Source organism: Melospiza georgiana, chromosome 1 (genome assembly GCF_028018845.1).
Source record: "Melospiza georgiana isolate bMelGeo1 chromosome 1, bMelGeo1.pri, whole genome shotgun sequence".
Classification (NCBI taxonomy): domain Eukaryota; kingdom Metazoa; phylum Chordata; class Aves; order Passeriformes; family Passerellidae; genus Melospiza; species Melospiza georgiana.
The window spans coordinates 88,471,611-88,483,929 of NC_080430.1; the positions used below are offsets into that span (position 1 = coordinate 88,471,611).

The window sequence follows — 12,319 nt, forward strand, 5'->3', positions numbered from 1 at the left end:
GGTGCAGGGCAGCTTTCATGCCGCCTTTCTGAAGGAGTGCAGCAAACAAACAGCATCCCCCGTGTGGCGTTCCGGAGCAGGGCGCCGCCACAGCTGCCAAAGGGAGCCCTCTGCTGCCACCAAGGAGATTAGCAGGAGGAGCTGGGAAGGCAGGGATTTGCTTGGACACGAGTGTCAGTGTTTGGAGGGAAGTCTCTCCTAGAAGAAGAAGAAACATGTTTCACAAAAAGCTATTTTGCATTTATCTTGTCCCAGCACTGTGGCCAAGAAACAAAAAATTAAGAAAATATATATATGTATATGTGGCTTTCTCTAAGCAGAATAACACCATCTGATCAGTGAATTTACAAGATTGTTTTGATCACAGTTATTTTCCATCTGATGGGCTCACAGAGAGGATGCCATTTACTGTTTTATTCCCCAGCGTGGATTCCTAATGGGAATAATTAATTTGCATTCTGCAGAGTCCAGGTGCTCAAGCTTGGTCACACTCCTCTGCCAAGTCACTCTCCAAGAGACATCTCAGTGTTCAGAGCTTGATAAATACCTTTAGTGGGTCATTTTAAAATTCCAAATAAAAGGTAAAGGCTGCAGGCCTTAAGCATTTACAATAGATTATTTGCTTTTTGTATCCCATCTCCTGTCTTTTTCCAACCTGTACATATTTAATGCACAGTCTGGTCTTGAAAACAGTGTGTAGTGACTCAGTCATGACTCACTGTATACTCAGTCATGCAGCCTTGGTTTCTGGTGAGCTTTATACTCTTGATGCTTTACCTGTTATTAGTGGAATCACTTCTGACTGGTGGAGTTAAGTGGAGAAATTATGAAAGAGGTGGCAGCAAGATTGCTTTTAGTAGTAACTCTTCATAGTGGAATTCATGTAAATTAAGGGGATTTTGTCACAGAGGTCTTTCAAGGAAGGAGTTAAATCTTTTATGCCCTACTGTTGGGACTGTGTAAATGATGATCTGTGAAATACATAAAGTTAGAAACTTTAACAGTTTCAACTACATGTTAAATATTACTTTGAAAACACATATGCTCTTCATATGCAGCCCAGGTTCTCTAAAGCAATGTTACTTTTTGTTCCCTATAATATAAGCCACCTGGAGATGAAAAAAGCAAATTTAGCTTTCCTTATAAAGTGCCAGTTTGTCCTTTCCCACTGCTAGACTCCTCTTTATCTCACAGCCACCATAAGTAATACCCAAAGGTGGTTGTTACCTACTAGATTTCTTGTTAGGAAAGACTTGTGCCCTCTGTGAAGTGCTGACAGGACTTAAAGCAAAACTACAGAATAATAATGCATAACAGTGTGTTGGTTCTGAGAGCTTTCTATGTGGCTGACCCAGACAAAGACCACATTTCAGTTGTCTGTACTTCATCAGAGAAGTGTGTGATATACTCCAAAAATTCACCTACAAATCTCTGTAAGAAAATCGCTACACAAAATGTTACAGCATTTCTATGAAGCATTTAGGCTTACTCATATTAAGCAATGATATATGCATAATTAAACATAACTTATACAGACTGTGGCATAAAAATATGACAAGGATTAAAATAAGAAAATAGGAACAAGACTGTATGGATTGAACTTTTGAGTTGGAAATTGCCATTGCTGGACTCACTGTAATAAAGTCCAAAACAATATGCTAAATGTAAATATATGAAAACATAGACTTAAGAGTGCAAGCTGTATGTGGATAGGTAACAGAAAAAATAACCTAAAATACATTTAATGAAATGAGATTATGGAGCTGGCCTGTATTGTCTCTTATAATCTGCCTTTTTTGCTGTCCTCACTGTGTAATTTACACCATATGGAATTTTCTTCATTCCAAATCAGCAACTTGCTGCTTTACCTTTGCAGCTGGGACCAAGGCAAAGTTCTGTGGCTGCCACATCTTTGTAGCAGGAATAGCACTCATTCTGAGTGCTATTCTGAGGAATAGCACTCTCCTGCCTGAGCAGGAGAATGGTCACATCTGCCTTACAAGTGACTCACACAAATGTAGACACACATGCCAAAAGCCATTGCAAATGCAAGTACAAATGGTGCCAGCCAGACTGATCTCTACTCTTTGTTGAATCTTAAAAAAAAAAATAAAAAGGAAAAGTATGGAGAGAGGATTTTGAAGTGCTATTTGCTCTTAAAAGAAACAACCAAACACTAGGTAATTATGTTCTCTGACCAAGAGAAAAGTTATTCTTCAGGAATTACTCTTTTTAAAAACTTTTCCAGCATAAAGAAAGGGCTGTATGTCTCTGTAGATTTTGACCCAACAGTCAAAGTCATTGAGTTCATCCTAAGCACACTGCATTGTGCCAGAATATCAAATAGAATTCTAGATTTCATTATTAATAATACACTCTAACCCCAGAAAAACAACATTTAGTTTCTTGGTTATGGGATCTCAGCAGGCTTTGCTTGTGACAAGAGTAAAAGTTATTTTCTCTCTGTGTTATGTTTCTTTAGCAAATGTTTTAAAAATTGCTCAAAGAACCTAAAAGGTCATTTGAAAGTCTTATTTTTATTGTCACTGCCTCCAAAATGCATTCCATAACTCAGTTTAATGTGATCTGCAGCAGGCCAAGAGTTTTACAAGCCAAGATATTATGTCTAGTCCAGTTAGAAACATGACAAAGTTCAGTGAAGCAGGGAGAGTGAAGACCTAGGTTGAGAAATGTAATTTTGCATTTTCTATAAAACATGGAAGGAAAACATCTCCCTGCATTCAGTTTTGATGACAGAACATGTTCATGACCTAAGGTAGAGGAACCCTACCAAGCTTTATGAGGAAATAGACAAATGACTGAGGACATCTGTGTAACAGAATGTCAAGACAAGGTTCACCCATCTCCCACAGCAGTTTTTGCTCCTGTAGATAACTCAGCCTTCTCCTGGTTTCATCACCCACAAGCCTTTATATTCAACAAATCAGTGCAGAGAATAGTGGGGCTGGAACTTGTATTACTATGTATGCTGCACCCATCCACTGTATCTTCAAATGAGGAAATATATTGTAATCTCTGCATAGTAGATACAATTTTTATACAAAGAGACCTTTTATTAAACTACTTTCATCTCCCTAAGTACATAATACTTCAAACACTAAGTGGCTTCATTTGTGTCATACTGGCCTGTTACATTATAGGGTTAAGAATTCCCTCATTTGAGTCTGGACCATGGTTCTGTCAGCTGTTATCCTTCCAGTTGCCTATTGATGGTGGACAGCTTTAATCTTGCCAGTAGCCACAGTATATTGCAGTATTTGGCCCCACATGCTTAGTTTATACAAGTCAGTAGCCATCAGTTTTTATGGGAATCATTCTGTCACTGAAAATATTCTTCACATCTTTGCTTTTTATTATTTTCTTGACAATCTCATTATGACCACAAAATTCTGCATTGTTTGAAGCTCTCTTTCTTTTTTTCCTCTTTTTTTTTCTTTTTTCCTGCTGGAAATTTCCTGCTTAAGTCCCTGTAATATTTTAAACCCAAGTTATCGTTCTCTGTATTAAAGGAGAGCCAAGTTAGAACTTGGGATTGTTTTGTTTAATTACAGCTGCATATGTCCCAGCAATTCATTGAATATTGCCATTCCTACTTGTTTTACAGTGGCACAAAAAATACAAGTGTGAGATTGGTCTTCAGACTTCTTGTGTGAATCATACAGCCAACTCAGAAAAGGGCACTCATCTTTACCACCTGCTACATACAGGATTTCTCTCCTTCAGTCATTAAAGGGTTGATACAAAAAGACATCAGTCTAGTACTTTAGTATGTTTGGAAGGTAGGCATCTGGAGATTCAGAAACTTATCTTGTTTAACATAAAGAAGACTACTTGCTTTTCCATGAAGATGGTTTCTACCATGGTATTTTAACTCTTAATTATGGTTTCTGAATATAAACTCCTGTAGTTTGCTTCAAAGAAACCTATATATTATTGTAGATCCATTTGGCTTTTCCTAGTAAACTAGTAATTCTCTCACTCAGGCTGATGGAGGAATTTAGCAACTGTGTCCTGCTTGGTAGAATTTACAGAGGCTCTCATTTTCCTTTCAGTTGTTACACAGACTCTCAGCTCAATTATTTGTGCAGTAGCAATTGTACTGACCTAACAAAGGTTGTTCCAGATTTATCTTATCATTAATAAGAGCAGAAATTAGATTAGTCTGATACCTAACCAGTGTTACCAGAGTACATAATTTCCTGTGAAATGTTTACAAATAGGAATAACAATTTGTTATCTTCCTGACTGACAAGAAAAAAATAGCTTTTTTTACCGTAGTTACTGTGCTTAACTTGAAAATGTGAGTGAGTAAGTGAGTGAGTGAGTGAGTGAATGACTGACTGACTGACTGACTGACTGTGGTCTGAGAGAGCTGGGGATATGTGTGGGAGCAGTCCTGAATGCATTTGGTTTCACACTTCCACAGAAGTGTCTAAAACATGGAAATTCATTCCACATTTGGTTTTCCAGTTCATTTTTGCATCAGTGGGAAGATAAAATTTCATCTAGATAGCCACCCTGGGAAAGTTTGGTCCCCTGTGTTTTTTAGCATGACATTGTTATCTGGTGGCCAAACAAGCTGCGGTCCATGTTTGGCTGTTGATGTTACACAGGGTAAAGAAAAAAGCATTCAGGGGACAGGCAGAGTAGGTAGATAAGCAGGTGAAATACACAGGGAAATCTTTGGGTTTAATATGAAAGAAATGTTTCTACTGCAACTTCCTTGGATTTTTTCCTCCACTTCTGATACCAGTTCATTTTGATATAGAAATGAGCATTGGGTGATTCACTGAGACATTAAGATCCTAAGGTTTTCCACAGCCTATGTCTAGAAATTACCACTTATCACCATGGACATTTTGCATATCAAATCTGAGAAGCTAGAAAGAGTGACAGAGATAAAAACTGACTCAAAAGTCCTGTTGGCTGTTGTTTACCAAGGCAAGGAGACCAGAGCATTTTCTGAAGTTTATTTCTCTCCTGGTAGTACTTTTTTGGTCTTTCTTAAACTTAGTTTTGGCAGTTTCATTTGACCTTGCTGTGCTTTAAGCTAAGTGTTGGTAAACTTGGGAGATGTTGCTGATCGGTACTGTAGGAAAAACTGGGTATCCTAAACAGCTGTCATGCAGACCCCTGGTGGTGTTTAATAATACAAATAATCTAGGAGAAAGGAGTGAGCTTTGAAAAAATGTTTACAAGTAAGGATTTGATAATGGAGGAACTAGAAATGTGGCATTCCCAGCTCATTTGATTGACCTCAGTATCTGATGAAAGTGGTTTGATAATCAGAAATAAACCCCATTCATTCAACCTGCATGGTATCAAATGTTCAGATATGCCATATTCTTCCTTTATCTTATCCCCTTGTTTTCTATGCCAATCCATTCCCTTCTCTCTCTCCTGTTCAACCCTTGAGTGTGACCACCCAGTTTCAGTTACATGGGCTGAATATCTCATTAAATGAGAGATCTTAATTGTGCTAAATGATGTGAGAGCTCCTTGACCACTCTTTGCAATTGGTTTCTGTAAGATTAATTTCCCCTATAGTTCACTGTTTCTAGGCTCTAAATGTATTCTGTTCAGTATTAAGTCACTGTTTATGCTTTGCATGAAGCTTGAACTTCTCAATGTGCATTTTGCACTTGAGGAACAATAAAGTATGAACACCCCACTTGTGTCTTGAATTAAAGCCCATCCACCTGAAAATCAAAGCACCAGTGAAACTAGGAGGACACTGATGCTGAATGTGTGCAGTCACAGTCACTTGTTTCTCAATAAAAAAGGCAATCACAAATTTTAAAACTCTTGTCAGGGCTAGTGTTCAGAACACTCTATGGAAAACTAAGAAACAAGATTTTGGCTTAGATTTATCATTTAAATTCAGCTGAAATGCTGCAAACTACCAATAGCAAAGATGACACAAATGGCACTAGGATGGGGGAACATTATAAAAGAAAGGGGAGCACGTATGAAAACAGTTGTTTTAATGATTTTAATCAACTATAAAGTAGTTATTTTTATAATCTTTTAACTTGGGGGGGGGTGGGGGAGTTTTACAAATCAAAATATTGTCAAAGGATTTAACAGTGATAAATTCAATAGGTCCCTGTAAAGATCCCAAAGCTCTTTTTAAAAATTCTTATGAAATTATAAAATAATAGGGTAGATGATACTTGCTATGGACTGAAAATCAACTGATACAATTTCAGAGAAAAAAATTCTTAAAAAGCTGGGGTATTTTTCCTTAAGACTTTTTGTTGACTAAATGTCAAATGACAAATGTATTTTTGCCTGACTGTTTGGAGTTAATGTTGATGCTCCCATGAGTTTGGCATAGGGCATTTGTGTTTCTGAACTTGAGGCCCTAAATAGATAGAAACTTTTGATTTGATTGAGCTTGCATGTTAACAGGGGATTTTTCCGCTGAAAATCTTGTGTAATTACTGATTCTAATTTTTTGTATTTTCTCTGTTGTTTTTTGTTTTTTGCTTTGTTTTGTTTTGTTTGGGTTTTTTCTGTTTTTTTTTTTTTGTTTTGTCTGCTTTTGGAACTCACGACTGTGCAGTGAGAAGGACACTAAAGAGTGGGCTAACACCAGAAGAAGCCAAAGCACTGGGCCTCATCAGCACTTCTGAGATGCAGGTTTGACATCCCAGAGGTGGCCACAAGAAGAGCCGATCATCTGAAGCACACAGGCTGACACCCCTTCAGCGTGGCATTGGACTGCCAGCCTCCTCTGCTGCTCCCAACATCCCTTCCTCTCTTAGTTCAATTTCAGTAAGCAACAAAAGCAAAACCCCACATCCAGGGCAGAAGAAGGGTGTGCCACAGCTCAGCATGACATCCAGACGGTAACTGAGGAAGCATTTGAGTGTTCCTAAGTGAAAGCACATGGCTTCTTCTTCTCCTCATGTGGGTAGGAGGGGGCTCTCTAAGTTATCTGTCATTATGTGAGCTGTGTTTATGTTGGCTTTCCTTGTGCCCTGTTTTAGTCATTGTAAATGTATGGTGTTTTGTCAATGCAAGGAACAGTCCTTAAAGAGGCAAAATAACTCCTGTTACAGCAACACATATTTCCCTCAAGCAGATTCATTAAGCAAAGATGCACAGTCTGTGCAACCCTGTGGTTTGTTGGGTATTTTATTATTTTGCCTCCAAAGAATGTAAAAATGTATGTGTACCTTTGTATATGTACAGAATGAATGTGTGGACATGTGTGCATGTATCTGTACATATGCAGTCATGGTGTGAAATCATGCTTTTGCTGAAGCCAGCTGGACCATGATTTTCACTGTGGGGCCTTACTGTTCCACCTGGACAGGAGGAAAAGAATGTCTTTTTTGCAGGAACTCAGTGTTGTTCAGTGTGATTCACCCTGTGGGGCAGGCCATGGCCTGCAATACAATGGAGAGTTTAGGATCCTGAATTCATGTGCATTAATGCACACCCACACTGTACATAGCAGCATGCACACAGAGGAGAGAACACAATTCCCCCCTCTTCCTGAGCTGTGGTTGTACTCTGCATTTGTACAGTTTCAGAGAGATCTGTGTCAGCAATTTTACATACTCGATAAGTGCATTTGAATGCTAAGATCAAGAAGTTTTGTTCACTTGCCTGTGCCCTTCATGCTGCTTTTCTCTGCTGCAAGATAATGTGGTGGTGATTTTATTTCAATTTAATGAATCTGAATATGAAATAGCCCTGCTAAAAAGCCTGCTGTGTTTTTGCTGTTCTTTACTGGTTTTTTGTGATTATCCTTGATACCAGTGGAGTAGGTACCACAGTAAACAGCTCCAATATCTTTGCCCTTATCTCACAGTTTTATAACAGACTTTTATAACTGCCCTCAGCGTGTTTGAAGAACCTTTAGTCAACTCATCTGCCTTGAAGTGGAGGACATGTACAGCAGTGAAGAAGAATTGAACAGTCACCCCAGCCAGTGCTGAAGTATTTTAGAGAACTGCAAACAACAATAACATAAAGGGAACTTCTTAAGCCAAAGTCTGTATATGTCCAATAGATCCTCAAGGATGCACAAGATTGTCTCTTTCCATTGCCTTAGCCTCTAAGATTAAGGGTATGTCTGCACAGCAGTAACAACTGAGACTTTGTTCAAGCTGGTTAACTGAGAAGCTGCAGCAGTTTAGTCATGGTAACAGGGTTCCATTTTGGCTGCAAAACACACTTGGAAAATAGAGTTAAATAATAGTCTATGCTGGGGTCCTAATGCCATAGCAATGTTACTTTTGGCACCCAGGCTAGGTAGGTACTTCAGGTTATTCTACTCTGCTCTCTTTAAGAACAGGATAGTCAGTGGAGATTGTTCAAGAGAGTTGAACCAAACACAATAAACCTCTGAAACCATGGTCATCCATCACATTGCATTGAGCACAGCATCCAAGTGATGGCAGAGCCAGGCAGCTGGCAACACTGCAGGGAGACCTGTGGCTGAACATCCTACCTATGCTGTCCACCCTCTTGATTGTAACATTTCATTCTTTATCTGCCGATGCCTTGAATCTCCCATGGAATAAAAAGTCACTAATGAACAATGGTTCTTAAGAACAGCATTGAGTTTGATGTGGTTTTCCCCTTAATTTGTTAAAAAGCCAATTTTACAAGTAGACAGGAGGCAGTAGTTGGTTAATCAATACAATATGTTGTGTATATGAGGGCTATGGAAAGGAAGAAGCTGGTTAGGAAACAGAAATGGCATATAACTAATTTCACTGTGAAACAGGCAAGACCTTTGAGCATCTGGATTTTGAAGTGGATCTTTATGTGCTGCTCACCACTATGGACTTTTAAAATCTTGCTTAAGGATGTTTAGAACAAAGAACTGAAGGTAATGGGGGTTCGTGGAGGTGTTTGAAGTCTGAAACAAGAGGAAGACACCCTGAATGTAAATGGTCATGTTGGACTGTCCTACTTGCTAAGTGATAAAAAACCAAACATGCAACGAAGCACATTTATGCTGTCAAAGATCCTATATTTGATGGAGGGAGAAAATCAAACAAGTCCTTCAAAAATAATATTTTAATTAAAATATGCTGAATGTGCATAATTGGTGACCACTGGGCTATTGGTGGCCACTTTCTAACAGGGAACAAATTTGTGTTTCATTTAAGCATAGTACGGCATCTGTCTCTGAGACATACCAACGCTGGTGAATTCCTAATGGTTGGTCAGATGTATTTTCTAAATTGTGCAAAAGTTTATATGCTTCTTACCAAGGAGAATATTATATATGGGGAATAATAGAGGTTGGGATAGGTTCGGTGGGAAAAAATGGTGGTTTCTTTCAGATTCTCTGGATGTGTCTTGCATGTGAAGCAGATTCTTCCTTTTCTGTTCTTCCATGGCATTCGTTTTTCAGTTTGTGCTCTCTATCTGTAAAACTGATAGCAACTTTTCTGAGGAATAACTTGGTCTTGTTTATGCACTAGTATACAGTCAGATAAATTCCACTGTCCTCACCATTTATTGTAACAAGATGATCAGACTCAGTGTAGCCCAGTAACTATAGGAGAGATTTCCATTTTGGTTCCTGATAAAAAAGACTGACTAATCTGTAAGGGGGCAGTATTTCCTCCAGAGTGCCAGCATGCCCTGACTGTGGAAATAACATTTCTTCCCCTTCATCTAACTAGTAGATTCCAGATGAAGTGGAGGAATTCATTATATCTGTATGCCTCCCTCTGCCTAGGGAGGTTATAATCTTCAGGTTTTGAGCTACTGCCTGCCCTTCCATCGTTGGAAGAACTCACCATAAGGATGTAACACTTGTTTTAAGACAAGTTTTGTGTGAGATATGGATTGGTTTCTGACAAATATAAAAATCTTGGATACACAGTGTAGTAACACATGTTCCCATTTCTCACTCAGAGATCCATGAAGGCTGTTTTTAAACACTTGCAGCCATAATAACTACCTCTCTTTCCTTTCCAATAGATACAGTCAGCTGCAGATGCAGTGCCCAGAGCACTGTGTCTGCTTGACTGCCACCATAAAGCCTTCCTGATCTGGCTGCTGAGGTAAGCTTTAGCACATGAAATTACCTCCAAAGGGAAGCTATCCTAATTTTCTTTCATCTCACTTAATGTTTAAAAGCAGACTGCATGCAAATGCTTTCTATAATCTCACTCCCAAGTGGAGACAACGCTCAGTAGCAGTTGCAGTGAAGAAACCCCCAGGGAATGCTTGTGTGCCACACTCGAGAGTAAATGATCCCTCACAAAAGTTAAATTCATCGCTCTTCACTCTTCAGTCAGGCCAGGCACCAGATTCATGGATTCCAGATGTTTTATAGCCCCTTGTCCGGAATCCAAAATCAACAAAAAAAAAAAGGTGGTTTAGTGAGGGTCTTTCTTTCTCCCTTAAATACTGGAAGTAGCTTCAAACATGATTTTAAAAATACTTTTTTTTTTCTCTTTTGACACCATTTTTCAGTGAATCTTTTCACTGGTTGATTCTGTCAGCAAAATAACACATCAGTTTTGTAGATAAACAAGAATTTGACTTTAGTGTAATAGATACTCACATGTGAATATCAAGGTATGAGTTATTGTCCCGATTTAACAGAAATTTTGAGTCAGTCATGATGTGAGTGAACAGCAAGGACCTTCTGTAAGGTTCTACAGGACAGCACCTTAAATCCCTGGTGTGCTGTGCTCTAAATGTACCCTGGCTAACACTAAAAGCTATTGAGAAGTTACATTGAGGATTTCAACAACCACCACAACCCCCAGGGGCACAATGCCATTGCAGGTGCAGCAATGGTTCCTTCTGTCAGGCATCTGCCCTGCAGCAGCCTCCCTGGGGATGTAACCACAGCCAGTGGCTGTCCACAATGTGTGGCTGAGGGCAGCAGTCTGTGTTCAGGTTCACTGTGCAGCTGTGGCTATTGCAATGCTTTGATTTCACAGAGATGAAATGGGAACAAAGTGCCAGCCCACCAGTTTCACTTCCTTCATCCTTCCTCCTTCCACTGCAGCTCATGGACAGGCGCATGCACTGCCTGCCTCTATCCAAAGGATGCACAGGGACATGGTGTTAGGCAGAAGCAGGAGCATATTCCTCTCTCCTTTTCACTCCTGTAGCTCACTGCACATGTTCCAATCCTCCCATTACCTTCAAGGCAGGCTCAGTGTGCACTGGTGGGCAGCCTGACCCTGGGACACAATCGGATGGTGGCTCTGTGCTTGCAGCAGCAGGATGCAAGAAACACTTGTTTAAGCTGGAAGGGATACAAATGTTGATGTTCCTCTGGAGGAAAAACTGTCAGGTACTTACAGGCTCTGAAAGAAAATAAACTGAAATGGTTTTTGAATGAGAAAATGCTTGGTTTAGGCAACCACTGAAAATCATTCACAAACACTTGAACAGCATGTAAGGCCCACCTTTCTTTGCTTCAACTGGGGCAGCAACTGGCTCAATTGGCATTTCAGATGTGAAAGATGTGAAACCCCAGGAAGTTTTTGGCAAACAGTTTAATAGTTACATAGCCAGGAGTTTCAGAGATGTATAGTTTGATGTTTATGCCAAAAAAACCAAAAAATCTAATTAGTCCCATTTCACATTGAGTGGCAGATAGAGATATTTTTTGTTTAATCACTATCTAATACAGAGGCTTCTGTGAAAGAAAAGGTTTATTTGTAGCATTGGATACATTTCTCCTTTTTAAAGACTGTCTTTGCGCATATAGTGTCCTTTTTTTGTGAGCTGGGAATTGTAAAAAAATGTAAAGTAGAAAAGGATGTGTTTCTTAGACAAAGGAGAAATAATGTAAAATTGTGTAAATGTCACTACTCATGTTTTTCCATGTTCTGTGTAGCATAGTGTAAAATAGGCTCTCCAGCAGTGTTATTCTGTGAATTGTAATTTAAAAAACAAGCCATGCATGGTCAGAGATATTATCTACAGGTTCTTTTGGTTGAGTTTTTGGATTTGTTTGTTGTTTTCTCATTTTAGGTGAATTCATTCTGTGTTAAATTTAATTGTCCATGAAAATGCATTTTTGTTTCTGTTCTATTTCATAAAGAACTTGAATTACTCTTTTAAGATTTTATTACACACGAAGCTCACCTACCATTTGTATTGATCCATCAGAAGCTGTGTCATGTTTAGTGTAAACTAGGGGGGATTTTATATTTATCTGCCTCTTCTCCCCCCACTCTTCCCACTTAACTGTCTGGAAAGATCCAATCACACCCTATTTTTTTTTTTCTGTGCCATGCAGGGTCAATATGGAAAACTGACCACAGACCAGTGTCCAAAAGTTCTTGATATAAGTAGT

At 39.1% G+C, this 12,319-nt stretch overlaps 1 protein-coding gene across 3 annotated transcripts in view; it reads left to right on the top strand.

The window, feature by feature from the left end:
* Positions 1 to 10,334, top strand: part of FHOD3 (formin homology 2 domain containing 3) — a 372,998-nt gene extending 362,664 nt beyond the window's left edge. For all 3 annotated transcript variants that reach the window (XM_058026115.1, XM_058026125.1, XM_058026134.1), the window contains one exon: positions 6,587 to 10,334. In XM_058026115.1, the coding sequence (XP_057882098.1) occupies positions 6,587 to 6,669 (83 nt within the window). In that variant the 3' untranslated portion in view covers positions 6,670 to 10,334. The remainder of the gene's footprint in view (positions 1 to 6,586) is intronic.
* Positions 10,335 to 12,319: the final 1,985 nt, after the last annotated feature.